This window comes from Aplysia californica, unplaced genomic scaffold (assembly GCF_000002075.1).
Source record: "Aplysia californica isolate F4 #8 unplaced genomic scaffold, AplCal3.0 scaffold00878, whole genome shotgun sequence".
Taxonomy (NCBI): Eukaryota; Metazoa; Mollusca; class Gastropoda; order Aplysiida; family Aplysiidae; genus Aplysia; species Aplysia californica.
In genome coordinates, this window is record NW_004798148.1 from 194,724 (window position 1) to 216,020 (window position 21,297).

At 40.0% G+C, this 21,297-nt stretch overlaps 1 protein-coding gene across 6 annotated transcripts in view; it reads left to right on the plus strand.

The window, feature by feature from the left end:
* Positions 1 to 2,379: 2,379 nt before the first annotated feature.
* The window catches only part of LOC101846102 (pumilio homolog 2), a 54,679-nt gene continuing 35,761 nt past the window's right edge, over positions 2,380 to 21,297 (plus strand). For 2 of the 6 annotated variants that reach the window (XM_005110345.3, XM_005110347.3), the window contains exons 1-8: positions 2,381 to 2,747; positions 2,941 to 3,186; positions 6,100 to 6,180; positions 7,661 to 7,781; positions 8,705 to 8,802; positions 9,393 to 9,556; positions 10,758 to 11,019; positions 20,525 to 20,606. In XM_005110345.3, coding sequence (XP_005110402.1) covers positions 2,971 to 3,186; positions 6,100 to 6,180; positions 7,661 to 7,781; positions 8,705 to 8,802; positions 9,393 to 9,556; positions 10,758 to 11,019; positions 20,525 to 20,606 — 1,024 coding nt within the window. In that variant the 5' untranslated portion in view covers positions 2,381 to 2,747; positions 2,941 to 2,970. Of the gene's footprint in view, positions 2,748 to 2,940; positions 3,187 to 6,099; positions 6,181 to 7,660; positions 7,782 to 8,704; positions 8,803 to 9,392; positions 9,557 to 10,757; positions 11,020 to 20,524; positions 20,607 to 21,297 lie in introns of all 6 variants that reach the window. The other 4 variants (XM_035972861.1, XM_005110346.3, XM_005110348.3 and 1 more) reach the window with 4 other exon arrangements.

The window sequence follows — 21,297 nt, forward strand, 5'->3', positions numbered from 1 at the left end:
AATAAATAAACATATTTTTTAAAATAAATAAAAAGATTCACCCATAATAAGCAAAGCCAGCAAAAACAAACAAATAAAACAATGACAATCAAACACCCCCCACCCCCACCCCCCGAATTTAAAAAAAAAATGAGGCCCGTATAAAAAAGAAGAAAAACAAGCTCCTTAACACACGCCTTTATTGGATAAAGGCCTACATCTGGACAGAGAGTGCCCATTGCCACGATCGGTTCGGTTCGGTTCGGTTTGGTCGGCTGGGCTAGCCAGATTGAGGGCTGATGGCGCAAAGTGACCATCGAGGCACAAACCGAACGCCCAACTCGCGTCGCGAATCGAGCAATCGGTTTGTGGACCCCCCAATGGGCACTGGGTATTAGGCCAATGACCGGGCCGGGTATGTCATAATATCCTTTGATGAAGAACTGTCGAAAAAACGGCCACTTACAGTGGTCAGTTCACTGGAAAAGAAAAGCAAACAGAGAGCTGCAGTCACATGGTCGGCATGGTCAAGCTGACCTCCGTATATAAACAGCTGACAGATGGTTTTCTTGTGGTTTTCCTGTAACATAGATCAGTCGGCTGTTGACTCTCTACAAAACGTGTGTGTGTGTGTAAGGGTGTGCGCAAAGATTCTGTACTACACGATCTTTGGTGTAAGCTCGCTTCGGTGCTTTTGCTTGTTCACGTTCGTCTGGTCACGGTTGAAACAAGGTAAAATGAAATCGCTCTGTTTAATAATTTTCTTCGATCGGTTAAAAGGAGGGGGAAACAAAATTGTAATACGGGATGCCCACTACTGCTGGATCGGGCCGATCGCCCGACTCGGTCGCCTGAAACTGAAATCAACAAACACTTTTGTTTTTGAGGCGACCGAATTGGGCAATCGGCCCGACCCGCCGATCCCATCCATAATGAGCACTATTTGTATTAGGAAGTATTCTTTTACTGTCCCTCCCGTTTCACATTTAATTTTAACTACCATGTGTCCATTTTCTACTACATATTAATGTGCTGAACACAAATATCGACTTCATTCCGTCGCAAATTAATAGTTAAAGAATTATTTGATGGTTTATAATGGAATTTTATCATACTAAGCCTAATTGCGTATTCATTTTCGCGCTTTAGACAAATGGGGGGGGGGGGGGGGGGGGGGTTGGTGCCGTTAGGTTTGAAAATGTATTGAAAATAACTGATTTGCGACGGTTTTAGTGGCTATATTATGTGTGGTCTGTAGCAAATAATACTGCAGTTTGACCCTCAAAGTAGTGCATCTGTGTGCAGGAGTGAAAGTAAAAATTTACCGCATTTTTGATAGTATGCTCTTGTATGTGTCTGTCCTTTGAAGTTTCAGTTAATGAAAACAGTTGTTTGGAAAAGGAAGTTATGCTCCTTTTTTAAAGTGCCCTAAAATGTGGGTGGTTAACGGATGGTCTGGTGTGTTTTGTTCCTTCTTTCCTATCAAACATCTGTCGTCCTTATCTCCCCTCCTCATTTTTTGTGTATTTTACTCTCTTGTAACACGTAATCTATTCTTCGACACTTATGTGACCTTATTGTGTTGCAAGTTCCGTAAAACTCTTACTAAAAGTAAAAAGTTCCCTAAAACATCCCGTCTTCACATGTTTGTAACCCCCCGGGATGGTGCCACTGACTGAAGTGTCTTTAGGCCATTCCCAAAGGGGGGACATTTCTCGTTCTTACACAGTAGAATTGTAAATGGGCTGATTCATCAATGTCACGCTCATAACTGTGCCTGATCTACAACAGGGAACTGCTGCTTTTTCTTTCCTAATCCTTACTAGATTCTATTGTAATTTTACCTCTATTTCTTTTGTATGTTTGTCACACTCTTGTGACCCACTATTTCCGGGGTGCCATGATAGTCGAAGCAGACTTTGTGCTGTTGAAGTTGAAGCTAGAGAGGTGAGCAGAGTAAGGCCGGTCCAAAATATTTGTTGAATGTCCAGAATGCGCGTCGCCAAAGAGTTGACGTACGATTCAATGAAAAGGGGTGAGTAATTATCGAGACTCACGTGAAGACGTCTAGACACTTGAGGGATAAAATCTAAAAGCTCACACTGAAATGTGGGGGCCGGGTGGTGTTGCAGTCCCAAAAATTGACCAATTTGTTGACAAGGCAACTGTAAGTGATTCGTTTTAGTGATCCTGTGTATGCACCCCAAAAAGTGCTTTTTTAAAATATAGAGCCCAAAGAGACAAGCTTTCTATTTTATTACTGGATCAAGTTAAAAAAGATATTTTTGTTCGTCCGCTGGCCTGTAGAAGTGAGATGTATAGTTTCGAGGGCATTGGGAAATTAATAAGTGAGCTAGAATTTTTCCACGTGGACAGACGAAGGTGAACAAGCCTGCTATTATTAGGCTATTTACGGTCTCTACCCTGGCCCAGGTCTGCCTCAGAGATCAAATCAGCTACATTTAAAAAGTAGCCTTTTTTATATAAGACAACGGGCAACACTGATTTTTTAAATCGCTTTGTTGCCTTTTGACAAAGTGATGGCTTTCAGCTAAAGGTCGCAATGAAAGAATGGGTTTGATTATTTCAGAGTTTGTTTCAGAAAGTTGTTCATAATCAGCGCGCTAAACCAGCCTATTTTTGGAGTCGGTGAGTCATGACGTCAACATTATACTTTTACCCAGAATTCAAAGCGAATCCAAAATGGCCTGCGTCTGAACACAAATACAAACATTCCTGTGGGTCGAAAACAATCGGAAGCAATCGAGGTCAGAATAGGTGTTATTTTGTTATGAGAGTATCTTTTGTTCTTTCATTGTAACGGGATGATCAAGACTGATGTGTTATTTTCTGCTGTACAATGTTTTATGTTGTTTATTTTTACTCCCGCCATGACAAAGAAAATGCACGTTCACAGTGTTTACAATAAACTAACAATGATGTTTTTGTCTTTGTCTCCAGTCGTAGGGTATGCAAAGGGATACTTTTTAGATGCCGGTACCAAGCATGAATAATTCTTCTTGGGAAGGCAGCCAGGGTATGCTGAATCAAAGGGACATGGCCGGAATGAGGCAGAACCAAGGCACGCGTTCTCAAGATGATGCTAATGTTGGATATTTGTATCAAAGAAGTCACAATGATGTACAAATGGGCGGTGGATTTCCCCACAAAAGATGGGCTGTGGGTGATGACAGTATTCTCGAACAGGTAAGGCTAAAAATGAATTTGTCATTAAAAGAGTTTGTGTTGTTTTCTTACATTTTCTTTGAGCATTCTTGGAAGGCGCAGACAAGAAAGGCAAGGTGTCCAGTGTCACACTTCTCTGGACAGTCAGTCAGTGGTAACTGGTCCCAAGTCAGTCCAAGTTGTGTCCCAGACTCAAGTCAAGGAGGCTATTTGAATGACTGTTTGGTTAGAAATTGGGGTACTGACTGGTGAGGTAGCCTATCAAGATCTCCACATCTTTTTTTTTGTCTAGAGTCAAGAGATGGATTCTAGTCCTCTAGTCTGGGTTGATACTGACATCACTGCTGATGAAGCTACAAAAGAATGGTGTTGAACCTGAATGGCTTCCTGGTCATAATCACTACTAAACCTTCTAAATCAGTAGTGTAGTCAGTAGTAGCCTATTTAGTAGTAGGGTAGAGGTTACTAAGAAGGATCTGGCGGATGGGGTTAAAAAGGTCCAAGAACAACATAACATCCATGGGTCTCATTATTCCGCTATTTAGCTGATTTCTTCTGCTAGACTCCACTACTGCAACAGCAGACCAATCAGAAAATTTGTTCGAGTTATAGATCTAAATCTATCAGTTGCTTGGAGGGGCACCTCCCAGTAATGTGCCACTACTTGCTGTACATATAAAATCAAGAATGTAATTTATATTTGGTAAGTAAAACTCTTTTGCTTGAAATTATCTTCCCAAAACCTCAAATTCAAGTTGGTATGAAATAACCTCGCTTTGATAAATTGATGGATGTTTTTTTTTTCCCCTGAATTTTAGGTTTAAACAATATTTATAATAGAATCTAATAATCAATCATGCAGAAAGTTTCTCCTATAAAATTCTGAGTTGAGACCCATGCATATCACAGATGCCACAAATGTAGGCTTTTAGTACAGAACCGAAACCTGCACCTCTCCTCAACTTCTTTTAAGGAAACTGGACCCAAGGAAGGAAAAAATAAAGTAAGAGGTTAATGAATAGAGGAGCTGCTCCAACTGACTCTCTTGACAATAATAATAATTATAATCTATTGAGAAATTCTGTTTATGGGCTGGTCATTGTAAGAGTCTACAGACCTGATTTTTCTAAAAATGGCATTTGGTGGAGTCTTACACACAGAATGAGTTTTAGCTGTCTAGATCTATATGACGAAATGAAGTTTAGGTACCACCAAACTAAGATCAGATTCTATACCATCTATCTTACATAATTGTGAGCATGCCGGACTGATATTTCACTCAGTTTGACTATTGTGACTGCAGGACTGAAAACCAGATTACATTTTTAAAAATAGCAAATCAACACATTATGAGTCTAGTGCCTTTGCATGCCTCCACTTGATTTACGTGGAATAACCCTAGTGTCTTTTATTTTAAAAAGTATGTTTTCAAGGTGGCTTTGGATCCTTTTATAATAGTAAAAACGTAATCTGTGGAAGCAGACCACTTAAGCCATCATTATTGTCATCATCATCATCATCATCAAGAAAGGCTCAACTTCAACACCTATGTTCTGATCTGGGTGATCTTCTCTACCTCCAGCTAGTTGTGTCCCTCGATATAAATTTTAAAAAAGGCCCTGAGATTTGCCACTAGATCTAGATCTTGTTCCCAGATTCAATCATTCTTAGGCCTTGTTTTGTTACATTGCGAACTGGCTTCCTAGGACCTAGCCATGTGCTCAGTCCACCACCATCTTTTCTTGATCTCCCCGTCATTTGATCGCATGATACATTTCTGATAGTTGGCCTGTGGATTTTCTTGAGTTTCTTTAGGCAACCATAAAAGAATTTTTATTTTTTCTCTATTTTACTAAATTAAAAAAAACTTGCTGTGAGATACCAGTGCCAAATCATCTGCAGAGTGGATGAAAATGGTAGAGATGTGCATTGTCATTATTGGGTTGACCAAATTTTAAGTTTATCCTTGTTGTTTTTTTTAACAAAGAAACCTCTATGTACAGTTCAACGATATATTCCATACTTGTTCCAATTCGTTCAATGTTTCTACTTGATATAGTACAGCCTGACACTTCTATTGCAGTAGTAAAAGTAAAAAGCATTTCTTAAAGAGCAGAAGTTTTTGTGCTGTCACCTTATGGTATGTAGTCTGCTTTCTCCGTATCCTCAGTGAAGCCATCAAAGGTTATTTTATTTTTATACTGCTTAAATTGAAGGTGTTAAAATCAGCATGTGAAGATTGTACGAGATACAAATGAATTTATCCAAGACGGCCACCCATTGTGGAGAATATATTTGCTGTAGACAGTCATATTATATAGAAAAAACAAGGGGCGAGTGGTAGTTTGGACAGGTATATTCTATGTCTTGGGACACATGGCTTTCAGGTCAGGTTGGGATGATTTTGATTGTTAATGAGTTAATGTTGCAAGGAAGGGAGAAGGAAAACAAAATTTTAAAGTATAATTTTACATTCAGATGGCTATTGTCCCCCTTCTTGGGCTATTGAAATGTCTATCAAGATGCTCTATAGGGGATTTCAAGCAAAACAACAGTGTTGTAAAGTTCACATGTCATTGTTTTGCTTCTTTCAGGGTCGGATGGTAGGCCCTATTGTTTTTTCTTCCTCACAATACCATTATCCACTGTGCTGTTTAGTTAGTGGAATGATGTAAAGACCAAACATATCTACTCACTCACACACACACACACACACACACACACACACACACACACACACACACACACACACACACACACACACACACACACACACACACACACACACACACACACAAAGATACAACACTTGTGCCACAGAGATGCATTTTCAGTAATTTTATGTGTTTCAGTTTTTCAAACTTCAATGGGATTAAAGTTTTAGTTTATGATTTTATTGTTTTAAATTTATGTGGGCTTTTTTTTTGGTCACAGAACCGCCAGATGACAAGTGTACAGGACCTGGAGAGGCAGTTTCAGGGAATGGCTATGGCCAATGCGCCAGGCAGACCTGATGTGAGTGTAACTGTATTCTTATGTATTCCTCTGTTTAATGGTTATTTGATTATGATTTTACTTTCCTGAGTGATGTTTGTTATGTGTTATGTTCACTTCGTTGTGTGGTTTGTGAAGGCCTTTCTTCTTTCTCATGTCATTTTGTCCTTTACCTGTAGCAGGTGTCAGTTGTTTTTTTGGGGGGGACGGGGACGGGGATTTAAGTGTATTAATTTTATGTTCTTCTAGTTTGACATCATGTTGGTGCCTGATTGGTATTCTGATGTGGTCTTACTACCCTTCAGTCTTTTTGGTTTCTATTTTTGTGATCTGTTCCTGATGAACACAATTTCAAAGTGAACAGTGGCAATTATTATCTTTCCACTTTCAAGATGTGTAAATTAGCTGAAAGCTTATGAGAAGTAGTGGGGAGATATCTTGAAAAAGCTATGTAGAAAGGATATGTTAGCTGTGAAGCTTAATTTTAGTGGATGGTTTTAGGTTCTCTAGTGTGGTTTGCTCCTTTCTTCCAATCTAACATGTATCGTATCATCGTTATTCCTCCTCCTTTTTGGATTTGTTACTTTTTTGTAACAACACCTGTATCCTTCAGCATTTGTGTGACCTAATTGTGTTGCAAGTGCTGTTAAACTGTTTCTTATAAATCTAAAGAAGCTTGATTTTAATGAACAAATGGAGGTGTTCCTGTGAAAAGTTAGGTCGTATTCAGTCATTGATACATGTTCAGTTCTCTAAGGCAGACTAAGGTTTGATTTTGAGTAAAGTCCATGGCTGATGCAACCTGAGGGGATGATTCATCAGGGTAGTGATGTGTCTCATAACACCTGGCCTGTCCTTTCTGGGTTGGTTGTTTGTGGACATTAGTCACCTGCTGTCATGCCTTGGAGGGAAATTCAGTGTTGGTCATCACTTTCTGCAAAGTGGGTGGTTGGCAGGTGCTCTGTGGTGTGGTTTTCTCCCTCTTTCTCAATAAATATCTCTTGTCCCTATCTCTCATTTTCAGTTTATTTCTATGTTACTGTCTAGTGAGCAGGTGATTGAGGGTGTCACTCGTAGGTCCTACTTTTTTTACTTTCTCTCTGTTGTTTCTGTCTTTATGTGTTACTTTTTCGCAGCACTAAATGACCATTATTGAGTCTGACTCAAGATGTGATACTCTTGACTCAAACAAACTGTCTAGTAACACCTGTAATCTACTGTATTTATATGATTGAATTGTGTTGCAAGTGCCGTATAACTCTTTTAACTATAGCTTAGTACAAAATGGTCTGTGCCTTTTATGTGGAGGTTTCAGTTCTTTTGGGTTTAGAAGAATTCAGCTGATTTTGTCAATGCGTGCGCGAACTCTCACACACACACACACACACACACACACAAGTTACAACTTCAGTGTGAATGTGATTGTGTCAGGTGAAGTGACAATAGTTTTTATGAAGTCTTGTTTTCTCTCGTTGAACCCCATTTGTTCTTGTGTCTTCAGATGGGTCATCAGTCCAAAAAGTTATGGGATGATGAGCCCCACAAAGCTGGCGACGGACAGCACAAAGGAATGTTTCACAACTGGACCACCAGGGATGACACATGGACAAGCAATCCCGCAGGTAAGTAGTACCTTACTAGCCAGTTATTAAAAAAAAGAAGAAAAAAAGAGGACCAAATTAAAGGAAGATTGGTGAACTTTAGGCCAATTTCAACAAAACTGGGAACAGGTAGAATTCAGCCAAGTGGATGTCAAATTTATTAGTATGAAGAAAAGAGGTATTGATAGTGTCAACATAAATTGAGTGAATGGCAAGACTTTTCAACTTCTTAAAAGTCAGCCATATTCCCAAAATCTTTTTTGCAAACCATGCAAGTGCCACTCTTGATGTGTGGGGGTGTGGCCCCACCCTACTGGAACCAGGCCTCTTCAACATCATAATACACTTCCTTCTTTTCTTCCCAAGAGAAAACCAAGCAAAACAAATCATAAAACTTCTCCAAAACTTTCTCGCTACGGTATCATCCATTTAATGTAACAGTTGTGCTTTATTGTCCTCATTTTGAAACCTGGATGGGCTAATCATAGCCCTGTAGTTCTTAACAGTAACATTTTTCGTTTTATTCAGTTACTGGAGTAATTTCCTAAACTTGGTAATGTGACTACTGTCTAGCATGCATATATATAGCAAAATAAGCGGGAGGCAGAAATCTTTTTATGTATGAATTTCGCTATGTACATATGTTTCAATTACGAAGAATATACATGTGTTTAAGAAAAAGTGTGGGACCTGAATGTCTGTTTGCTATGTGTGTATTTCGTTATGTGTGTGCTAGAATGATTAATATGTTGGCTCATATCTGACTTCATTTATCTCTTTTTGAGCTGTCTTGTGCTGTGCTGTTGAACGCATGCATAATGACCATTTGTATGTGTACAAAAAAACAATACTTTCACTTGATGTTGGGAAATCCTGTATCGTAAATGATTGCATAACTTTGAAAATATTGCTTATTCATTCATTTCTGATTGCTTGCATTTCAGAACCTTCAAATCAAATTGGCGTGAGTATGGTGGAGGTGTTACTTGGGGGATCACCAAACAAAATGGAACCAAATGCTCTCAGTCGGATAAAGCCTTTTGTAAGTCTTGGTGCACTCGGTGTACGTTTACCTTGTAAGATTTTATCTTTTGAATTTGGGACATTGAAAATGCTTATTATTATCTCATGTAGGTTGTTTGTAGCTAATTTTTTTTTGCTTTGATTTTTCATCTTTGTCCTCACTAAAAATAACATTTTATATCTCAATGACTGGTTTCAAAATAGTGAGCTTTACAAAAGTGATTTTTATTAATGTAAGAGGTATCAAAATAGTTTTTTTTTTCCATACAAATGTTTTCTCTCATTTTTTTTATAGTGGATGGAGCAGGGGGTACCGTACATCACTTTTGTTTTGTGTGGAGCTTTTGTCAGCTTTGAAATTTTAAGTTATAAGGAAAAGACAAGTGGACTGGGTACTCATAAAAATTTGTGTTGAAATAACGATGGCAGGTTAATTTCTGAAGCCAATATTCCGAGAAGCCAATGAATATTTTTGTGATGGTAACGCTGTTTGTTTTTTTTTATTTAAAAAATGGCTTCAGAGTGTTGTCCCATGAGTATCCTCTGCTCTAGTCCACAATTGCTCCCTAGCGTTTTGAGTAACACTGGTCAACTGTCCTGTGGCAAAAGACGCAGTTCCCTCGACAGGTTCCGCAGCAAGAGCCCCACCTGGTGGAGGAGAAGAAGAGCAAGACCCCGTCCCCGTTTGAGGAGGGGGGCGCCGGCGATGACGGGAAGGACAGCCTTCAGGCCAACGGGATGCTGCCCAACGGCCTCGATGATGGGGGCTTCCGGTCAGTTTTTTAATACCTGGACTTGATGTTGAACGACTTTATTGCTGTCTCTTGTTGAGTTTTGTTCTGTCAGTTGCTGTCATCATGTGTTCCTTACGTCCACTGTTTTTGTACCGTTCTTTGACAGTGGTCAGTCTTCCGTTCATTTTTTTTATACCGGGGCTTGATGTTGAATGACTTGATTGCTTCCTCTTGTTGAGTTTGTTTTGTCAATTTTTGCCATCATGTGTTCCTTAGGTCTAGTGTTTCGTCCCCAGTTCTTTGATTCGTAGTGGTCAGTTTTTTAAAATACTGGGCTTGATGTTGAATGACTTGATTGCTGCCTCATTTTGTTTGTTTTGTCAATTGCTGCCATCATGTGTTCCTTACCTCCAGTGTTTTTGTCCACTGTTCTTTGACTCATGGTGGTATGGTGGTATTTTCTATTATCAGGATATTAAAAATTGGCTTTCTTTCTTTGTCACTGTGAAGAAGCAAAATTGTACGCTCTGGATAACTGTAATCCTATGCCCTGTATTCTGTGGAGAGAGTTCTGGGTAGACTAGTAAACAGACTAGTTATAAATTATTTTTTTTGGTTTTTGGTCCTCTTGAAGCAGTGCTGGACTTAACCAAGAAATTTTGAGGCTAGTAGCAGAATATTTCTGTTAAAAATGACGAAGTGTGATGGGAAGTAGGGTGGGGTCGGGGGTGATGTGATAGTATTGCCAGAAGTGGACCCATGTTTCGTGTCGGTACTGCAGACTGGCAGAAGTCGGTGTTAGTGGGTGCTCTGGTGTGGCTTGCTCCTTTTTTCTGTTGAACATCTATCGTCTTTATTTCCCCTCCTTTTTTTGTGTTTGTTATTCTCTTGTAACACCTAATCGTCGTCACTTATATGACCTTATCGTATTGTGAGTGCTGTACAACTTGTATAATACTAAACTAGTCTTTGACTCCTATATTACCTTATTGTGTTGCAAGTGCCATAAAACTAAAGACTGTGGGTGGTTGGTGGGTGCTCTGATGTGGTTTGCTTCTTCTTTCCTATGAAACATCTATCGTCTTTATTTCTCCTCCTTTTTTGTGTTTGTTATTATCTTGTAACACCTCTAATCTTCGGCACTTGTATGACCTTTTGTGTTGCAAGTGCTGTAACACTCTTATTAAAACGTAAAAAACTCCAGACTGGCAGATAAGATCATTCTCTGTTTCTCCACCAGGGGCAGCAGACAGACATCCCCGGCAGATGAGGAGAGACAAGCGGCGGTTGCGATGGCCATGGACCCACAGAAGCTCCACCTGCGGGACGGCGGTGACTTTCTGGACAACGGTCAAGCGGCGGTGGGCTTCAGCCTGGATTCCCACCACCACACGCAGTTTGAGCAGGTGGGGCTGGACACGCTGCCGTACGGTGGCGACTTTGGGAACCAGATGATGTCCAGCATGGATAGCCCCAACAATTACAACATGGACTACAATCAGGTTCGTACTGCTCTCTTTTGATCTCTTTCTTTCTCTTTCTCACTCTCTCATGCCGTCACTCCAAAACCAACCTCCCCACCCACATGTTCCTTTGTGTGCGTCTTTAAACTGTGGTCAAGGGAAACTGATTTGTAACAGCACGGAATGTAATGATGTCAGCATGATCTGTACATTGTGTGGGTTCTCCTTTGCTTGAATGTATATTTTGCCTCTTCCGTCCCTTCAAACTATGTCTCCCTGTGCCAATTCGCTACCTCAGAATTACAAAGTTCTATCTGCTTGAGAAATTTGACCTCAAAACGGCCCAAAAATGTCGGATTATACTTTGTAATTGTAAAGGTAGCGAATTGCACAAGATCCAGGCCAGTGAACCCGTAACAAGGAACCAGAAGCCAGTCTTTTTAAAGGTATTTTTCTTTCAGATTGTCACCTTTCAGATTATCAGGAAGCAAGACGAACGAGCCGTGCTCAATACTTTTGCTTTATTATAATATTAGCAAAAAATGTATTACTGGCTTTTAGTGGTAGACAGCGCCTGGCGATGATACACAGGTGAACGAACGCTGGACACAGCATTGCAGCACGATACATTAAGCGACGCTCACAAACGCTTTGACAGACAAGTGAACAGAGATGCATGTGATAAGAGTAGTATTGCTACATTTTTCCCCTTCTTAGGAACTGATGCTCATTGTAATAATGTGATGCTAAAAGGAAAGAAAAAAAGAGGTTACAAAGAGTTAGCGAACATTGGTGAACAACAACCTACGTCTTATTTGATCGAACGAACTTAGGAAGTCTGTGATCGACGTGATATTCATGTGTACGAAACACTTATTTGTAGAAAGTTTTTGTGTGTCATGAAAGATGGGGTGTTTTTTTCTCTCTGGTGATCAACACATCCCCATAGTGAAAACGTTTTCCTGACCAACGACACACATGCTGACCACTGAGTGCCCCCAGTGCCGCGTGGGAAATGCTAGCTGTACAGAGAGATTGGCCACGAGTGGGTAAGAGAGCTGCGTCCGTTGAAGCTCGCAGGTTGACAGTGTAGGCTGTCTGTACAATTCATTGAATTGTGATCGTGTTGCGCGCATGTGACTAATAATATGAAGTACAAGAAGTTGTGTCAGGATACTGTAGTCTTCGTGTAAGATCCCAGTGCTCGTGAGAGCAAGGAATATGCGGGATAGTGGAACTGGTTTCTAGCCGACATACCAAGGAGAGAATCTACGGTGACCCATGTTCAGGCCCACAACCGGTAAAATGGTCTCCTTTCACTCTGTATTGAACTGACGTGATCCTCTGGGTGGGTTTGTGACGAATGGCAATCAAAGAGGGGTCAACTTTGACTAATCACAGTGGTATGAGGCATGCCATTTTCACTTATTCTCCAATTTTGAGTCTCAAGATCTACCCTTATCCAGTTGCTCCTCCCTTTAACCTGACCAAAATTTATAGCTTTCCGTCTGTGACCTAGTTTCACCGCCTTTATCGTTATGCACCATTGTGTTATGACTACACCAATTAAATTTCAGGCTGTCTCGAAAATTAGGGAGTAGAGACAACTGTTGCAATGGTCAGGAAAGCGTTCACAGTTTGATGTGACCCTGCCTGGTGCAAACCTGTAGGCCTTACCCACCCAGCTTGTGATGTAAGTTGATGAAGAGCTCAGCAGATGCGAGTGCGATGTTAGGGGAAAACAAACATGTTGGCGGCGAGTTAGCTCCTGGTTGTGATCCTGTCTGGGGCACACATTGCAGTTTCATCGAGATTTACAATGGACATGTGATCACATTCACAGAGATCACAATTTTCCACGGATCCGCTATTTTCTGCGGTAGCGAGGACTTCCCTAAATCCACTCCGCAGTCTTAACCGTGCCTGCGGTCGTTCCGCCCTGGCCTTAAGCCGGGCCGCAGTAGGCATTGAGTAGCCTGAGATTGGCCCTGAGGCGCCCTGCGATCTGCGGATTGGATGCCAAAGTCATCATCAAGCACAATGGGAAAGTAAGCGGAATGTGTCTTTATTTTGGTTTATTTAGCATTTTTACAACTGATTTTGGGGTTTGCATTATTTACGGAAGTCTATCGGATTGATTGTCAAAGTTTAGGGGTTGGCGAAGTTTTCAAGGCGATTCCTGCATTGGTGAAATTGGCTGATCTGTGACGCAACCGGCACTTTAAATTTAACAACTTTTCACATGGTTGACCTGCTGTGCCTGCCCACCCTCGTTTATGTTCCGTAAATTATGATCTGAAATGCGGGATCTTAGCTGAATGTAGACCTTCTGAGGGGGATCTTAGGGTGACTTTATGGGAAGTAGAAATTTTCTTAAAACAGTGAGATCTTAGGCGAACAGGGATCATTCTGTGGTGGGATCTTGGGCAAACTGAGATCCGAAGGGGTGGGGTCTTAGGTGGAGACTACCGTATTAACCTTTTGTTCTTTTCGACTGCTTAGTGTAAGACTTAATAGTACATCATTGTGAAAAGTGAAGCACACAAGTCTTATACGGGGTGCCCACTACAGCTGGGATCGGCCGATCGCCCGACGCGATCGCCTCAAAAACAAATGTGTTTGTTTTCAGTTTCAGGCGATCGCCCCGATCCAGCCGCAGTGGGCACCCCGTATCACAATGAGCAGTCGTTTAGTATTGTAAAAAATAAACAACCCAACATCAACAGAAATACATTTATTTAAGACATTGTTACTGACACCTTGAAGTGGTTAACTTGTTACAAACTCAGTGCACAAGCGTCAAATGCTTTAGTTGTGAAGAAAAGTTTTTATTTTTGATAACCCGATGAGCTTCATTAAATGATAAACATAATAGGTTTCGAAGATTGATGATATTTGCTGGGAAGGATACTGTTAGATATTCCCGTTCTACATAGGCTGAGGTATAACTTAGAGAGTAAGTTTTGATTTTTCTCATTGCAGTGTTTTTTTTTCTGTACTTTTACTGTCTCTTCAAGTGAACATTGCCATAGATTTGTTAATTTGTATGTTTCACATTCTGATAAAGTTTATATTTGTTAATTTGTATGTCTCACATTCTGATAAAGTTTATATTTGTTAATTTGTATGTCTCACATTCTGATAAAGTTTACATTGCTCAATTTGTATGTCTCACATTCTGATGTTGTTGTTGTTGTTGTTGTTATCGATTGGATCCAGCAACAGCTGGGCTCTCGCCCTTCTGTCCAATGCCATGTAGTGAAAAGGTTTGTTGCTGTTGCTCACATTCTGATAAAGTTCAGGTATGTTGATTTGTATGTCTCACATTCTGATAAAGTTCAGGTATGTTGATTTGTATGTCTCACATTCTGATAAAGTTCAGGTATGTTGATTTGTATGTCTCACATTCTGATAAAGTTCAGGTATGTTGATTTGTATGTCTCACATTCTGATAAAGTTCAGGTATGTTGATTTGTATGTCTCACATTCTGATAAAGTTCAGGTATGTTGATTTGTATGTCTCACATTCTGATGTTGTTGTTGTTATCGATCCAGCAACAGCTGGGCTTTCGCCGTTCTGTCCAATGCCATGTAGTGACAAGGTTTGTTGCTGTTGCTCACCTTCTGATAAAGTTTAGATTTGTTAATTTGTTTGTCTCACATTCTGATAAAGTTTAGATTTGTTAATTTGTATGTCTCACATTCTGATAAAGTTTAGATTTTGTTAATTTGTATGTCTCACTTTCTGATCAAGTGTTTTGTTATGGATTTTGTTTTTATCCGAATCATATTTTATGAACATTGATGGTGTTGGGCACAAAGTGGCAACGTTTGCAAAAACATGTTTGGATGATTTGAAGTACTTTAACAGGGCTCTGACCACTTATTGGAATTTGGCTGTTAGTTAGCATGTTCCTTGTTCTGCCAGGGTAATCATACTTCTACATGTGATGGGGATCCACTTGCACTATGATAAGATATCCGCAGAATTATTTTTTAAAAGATTCTAAGACTGCCAGTGTTTGCCTCTTACACCATCAATGTGTATATATAAGATTTATTGTATAATGAATAAAAAAAAAAAAATGATTGCTCGATTTCAAATGACAGTAATTCACTTTCCATCAAGTACACAGTTTGTAACATTAGGAAAGGGCAGGATGGAGTGTCGTCTTGTCCCTTCTTGAAACATTCCTTCCCACCATGGCTCAAATCTATTGTGGAGTTTTCTTCACCACCAGCCAGTCTCGCTGGTTTATCCACAGTATCAATCAGTATCGCATAAATTTGAGCCTTAGTTGGAAGGTAAGAAGGGACAAGATGGAACTCCATCCCATAGTATCTCTTCCTTTTGGGGGGGGGGGGGGGGAATGATACTAAAAAGGTATTGCGTCGGCATAGAAATGTTTCTCTCAAGTCGGGATAGCTCAGAACTCCCAATTGTCATTTCTGTGAGGGTGATGAAACCTGTAAATTCCTTGCCATATTGACAGACCGAAGGGCTAGAACCCGAATGGCCGCTGGGTCGGAAAAGTAAAAGTAAAGTGAGGGTGATGAAGACGTACAATGCTGTACCCACAGTAGTTGATACAGGTGGAGGTGGACTTTCATGTCCATCTAGTCATAGTGGTACGGGAAGTTTGATATAGCACTATGTGCGTGGTTGTAAACAAAGTGCTTAGCTAGGTAATTTGTACATTTGTTGTGTTGTCGCAACCTCACAGTGACCAGTGACACTTCTTCAAATGGTACAATAAATAAGATGATGAATTATTCTCATTTGAAGTCAAGTTGAATCATTTTGAGCTCATGTGTGTTAGGTAGATCATAAGTTAGTTGCTTTTTCTAGCTGATGAATTTTCACGAAAAAGATTTTATGGTAATGTGTATTTTTCTTGGACAGGTGGTGCATTTTCTGTTTATTTATTAATTCATTTTTTTGACGAATAATATGTTGTTTTGTGGTAATGTGTCTGTTAAAGAAGTGTTCTTATTAGTTGTGTCATGATGGCTTTGTTGCTTTATGATTGGTTCTTTCCTTACCGTTTGAGTTGCACAGGGTAGGCCAATGCTCTTTTTTCGGTTCGAGCCTTGGCTCGGTCCGACGTTGTGTCCTTGGGAAAGGCACTTTACACGAACTTCCCACTTGGCTAGGTACTATCGGAGACGGACGTTTAACTAGGAGGTCCCCGCCGCTTAAATAACCTAATCGTGTTGATAGAGGCATTAAACTCGTACCATTTCACCATTCATTCTTCAATATTTTCATTCTGCTTGTGTTTCAGTGCGGCTACTAATGTCGCAAGGTAATTATTGTCACCAACTGTGACTGGACAGTGACTCAGCCAGTAGTGGTCAAACTCGCCTAGCTCGGGGGGGGGGGGGGGGGGGGGGTATTCTTAAGGAATCACTTGATCAATAGGAAATGTGCAAGTCATTAATAATTTTAATACTTGTTTTTTTTTGTTGTTGTTGTAATAGGTTAATTCAGACTGAAGTCGAAACACTTAATACTATACTTCAGTCTAATTGTGCAAAACGTAGACAATTTTTAATTTTCAGTTTTTGTAATAAGAATCAATTTTGATAAATATAAAATTCAATTATTTTTTAGACCATATATTTTTATGTCTCTTTCTTTAAGATTTGACCTGCTAAATGAGTGGATACTTGAGCATGCATCTATTAGTCAGCTTTTTAAGTAAAATTCTCATTAAAAAAAGAAGTCTCAACCCATGCTGTAGATAAAGGAGATAAGAGATTTTTTTGTACTTCGGGCAGGGAGAAGTGGTTTGGCCACCCTGGTTTATGCCGTTGTGAAGTTCTGACCTTTGAAATGTGAAATCTCTCGTGTGTGAGATTTCCTTTGGTACAGCAATGAAATATTGTTGCATCTAGTACCAATGCTGAACATTTTTGTTCAAGTCATCACTGAATATTTGTTGTTCAATGTTCTAACATTGTATTTTTTTTTTGATGGCTGAAGATGTTGCAGGTATTGTGTAAAAGGAGATTTCCTTTGGTACGGCGATAAAATGTTGCTGCATCTAGTACCGATGCATAACATTTTATTCAAGTCATTGCTGAATATTTGCTGTTCAATGTTCTAACATATTCTATGTGTTTTCTTAATGGCTGAAGATATTGCCGGTATTTTGAAATGGTCAACCCTGTTTGAAGCAATATTGCAGTGGAGCAACGATGAAAGACACGCTTCTCAGACAGGGTTGCCAGTTTTGAGGGGGGGGGGGGGGGGTTTAAAGAGGGGATTATAGAGAGGTTTGGGAGGGCTGGGATTATCAAAGGAAAGGGTGTGTGTCATGTTGAGGGGGTTTAAAGGGAAACTTGGGAAGGGGGCAGGGGGGGGGGGGGATGTCAGGAATGTCCCCCTAATTCCTAATATTTCTCCACCTTTCGCATGCTCCTTATATTATTCCCCACTGGCAGGCACAGTCACGTATGTGCCCCCTTATTTCACTTGTTCTTCTCTTCTGCATACCCCTGTTGTCCATTTCTGCCCATGTCTGTAACGAGGTCCAGACTGGTGGCATTATCCAAACCCAAAAGAGCTGTCTTGTTGCAGTGGATGGTTGACTACGAATGAAGGATGAATGAAGACAATTAATACTGTGTAACAAACACCAACAGGAAGCTTAAAACCCGGTTGCATTGATAATTGGATACATCAGAATAGGTGCTGAAATTGTTAAGTTTTTAGTGAGAAGGGAAAAAACCTAGTTGTTTTACTATGATTGTATAAAGGCCTTATTTCGTCATACGTACTGTCGAAACATTTGAGATCTGGGAGGAGATTCTCATGAGAGTGGACACTGTAAGATCTGATGTAATAAGTTGGATGGAACAGCTTTTTCTTCTGATGTCACTAAGATTTAGAATTCCATCCGAAAGGAAATGCGAGAGAGTTTGAGAAAAGTCTAAAGACACGTTTGTTCAACAGTTATTTTAAATATGAGAATATGTGTTGGTCTGGGAGTGTGTGCGTGTGTGTGTATGTAAGTGTGTTGTTAAAAATACACTGTTTTTATTTGTCAGTTGAGTGATACTTCTGCATTTCTCTGTTTGGGTGGTTGGCGGGTGCTCTTGTGTGGTTTGCTCCTTCTTTCCTGTCAGACAACTATCGTCCTGATCTCTCCTCCTTTTTTTGGTGTTTGTTACTGTCTCATAACACCTCTACTCTTCGGCACCCATATGACCTTATTGTATTGCAAGTGCTGTAAAACTCTTGTTAAAACTAAACAAATGTCTCTGTGATAAAGATGGCATGAGAGGGTGAAACATGTGTGTCACGACACAGTGGAATCAGGCGCTCATCAATTTTTGGGTATATGGAGTTATTGGTATCATCATAAATCTTGTTCATTTGTCTTGCCTGTGAAGGAAAAAATACCTAGTTATCTTGAGTATAATAATAATAAATAATAAATTACACTTTTATTTGCCCCAGAAAGGCACTTTGTTTTACAATGGCAAATATACATACATAAATACATAATTATAAATACATACATACATAAATACATGCATAAATACATACATTTTTATTCACTATTACACCAATACAGAACAATGCCACTGTCGGTCGCCACTGCAGCGCCCTCTATTTTGAGCTAGGGTTGTCGTGTCTTGCTCAAGGACACACCCCCAGTGACCACCCATCTGATCCCCGAGTCACCGACACTTGCTTGACAATGCTTGAGTCAAAACTCACTACTCACTTAGCCGCTGGAGCCCCATAAGTCGAGATATCCGCAATTGAAGGAGGCGACGGTCGCCTTGTTTCAGATGTTAAATTGTCGAAAAAATGTCGCCAAAGCTTGGTTATTTTCTTAGCTTGAGAGCCTGTGGTAACTGGAAACTTGTATTTTTTTGGCTCTTAATCAACTTTTTGAACAAAATCCACACAGAAATGTGTTTTTGGATGGACATAAAAGGTGTTGAGCCAAAAAATTAAATAAAAGTTGCCAAGCACGCAGAAAAATGTCTATTCGATTTTATTATTTTGACGAGTGCCTGGTTTCACCACGCTGCCTCACATATGCCTTTCTCGAGATCTGAACGGTTTCCCTGTGCCATCCAGTCTCTCATGGTTTGATGGCAAGATGTTGGTTTTGTCCTTCGATCATATTGTATAGTGAGACTGACTTGAATTTGCCTTTTTTTTTTTCATTGGCAAAAACTCCAAAGCTCTTTTTACAAAGATATGTTGTTCACAACTTGAGCATCAAATCATTATCTCATAATCTGCTTTCTCAGTGTCCAGTGGCACCAAAAATGATTGTGAAAAAAGTTAAATCTAACAGCAGATGTCAATAATTTTCTGTTCTTTGACATACAAGTGTATTTTTCTTCTTCCCCACCCCCCACACACACACCTTTATTCTTTATGATCAACAATGCTGAGAGTGAGAAGCATACATTTTCTTTACTTTCTTCCATTGTTGTATTTTCATGTCCTAATACCAGTATCTTGATTAATGAAGTTGTTATATTTATACTTTAGCCCTTGGGTTGTATTTTACTTGAACAGTTAAATTTTACCACTGAAATTGTGAATGTTCTTTAATTTATTTGCAATATAGACGATAGAATGAATGTACTCTTTGATGGCTAGTGCCCTTCAGATTATTAATACATTTATGATTTAATATCCTTTTGTATGTGCTATTGTATTTCATATAGTCATGGTACAAGTCGATTAGAAGCAAAACAAAATCATCAAAAGCAACGGCAAAGAGTGGATGAACAGATGGGCCTTGGGAAAGACAGGCAAAGTAGGTTTCAATAAAAGGAAAGGACAGTACCACCCACCGTTAGAAGTGAAAGGAACAGACCACATCCTTTGGTCTGCAAAGATGACACATTCATATACAGCTTCACTTCCGTGTAAAATAAAACTCAACTACCCCCCCGTGTGTCCTTTATGTGACTACACATATATGTGACTGGATCATCACTTTTTCTTCCACTGCACAACCATAAATGATACCAGTGCTGTATTTTCCCTCCAAGACCTAACATTGACACACTTTCTATGGAACATCACATCAATTGTAGCGAACCTGCACTTGTTGCCACATGGAATTAGATAGAAAGGGGGGATGAAAGACAGATAGAAAAGAAGAGAGAAAAAAAGACAAAAATATCGACGGACGGAAAGAAAGACGCAATTAGATAGAAAGGGGGGGGGGGGACACAACTATTGATGGACAAGATGGTCCTTAAATTTTGAAAGTTATCCTTATTCATAACAGTAGTTTAAAAAACAGGATGATTTTCGATGTTTGTTGGCAGATAAGTTTTTCAGTTTTTTTTTTCTTCTGTTGTTGTTTCTTTCTGTCTTGTTTTTTCCCTTGCACTGAACGGTCACTAATGTGCCGATACGCTCTAGTTACTGGAGAACAATTCTTATTTATTGTAACTATCATTGTGTTTAGAGGTCCGTTATCATGTTCTGTGAGTGCGTGTGGACACATTGCACAGCAGTAGTTGCCTTCAACGTTTTCTCCCCTCTCTGTCTCCGCAGCAACTCCTGCAGAGGCAGCAACAGCCCATCGCCATGTTGACCCCCCAGCAACCCTTCACATTGCCAGGCCAGCAACCCCTAGGTATGACCACTGGCCAGTTCACTGCTGCCGTTCTCTTTTACCATTTGGTGGCCTTCCCTTACCCCTTTGATTTTGGATTTTCTCAGAGACCCTTGTTCCTCTGCTTTTTGTGTGTATTGATTTTCTGCCCCTGTTTTTTTTTTTCTTTCAGGAGTTTATTTTTTTTTTCTTCTTTTTTCTTTCTGTTTTAGATGTTGGGATGAATCATGTTACTGGCTATACCCCTCCCCGTTGTCTAAAGGAGACCAGTTCTAGTTCAGTTGTATTTTTTTGTTTCTTTTCATGTTGGCTATTGCTGTTTTAGTTTTATTTTCTTTGTGTGAGTTATCTGTTTGATGTATTATATACGCGTGGTATGTCGTTGTCGAGAAGTGCAGGTGGTCGGACGAGTGCGACCACGAGCTATCTAGACTTGTCTGTCTGTCTGTGCCTATATTCGCTCGCTCCTGTCAGAATTTTCATCTGGTGTACCATCATCATCCTTAGACAGGCGATGTAGACGTGTTGTTCCTTCAATGAACTTGCAATCCTAGTCCAACAGCACATTTCAAGTTGCCCATATATACCCATTCCAGATCCAAGCTCCAAATATATTTTACTATTGCTAATGAACCCTATCCCTGAGCGAAAAGTATAAGTATACCAAACTTCAGCAACACCACCCCCCTCCTTCCCACCAACACCCCCCCCC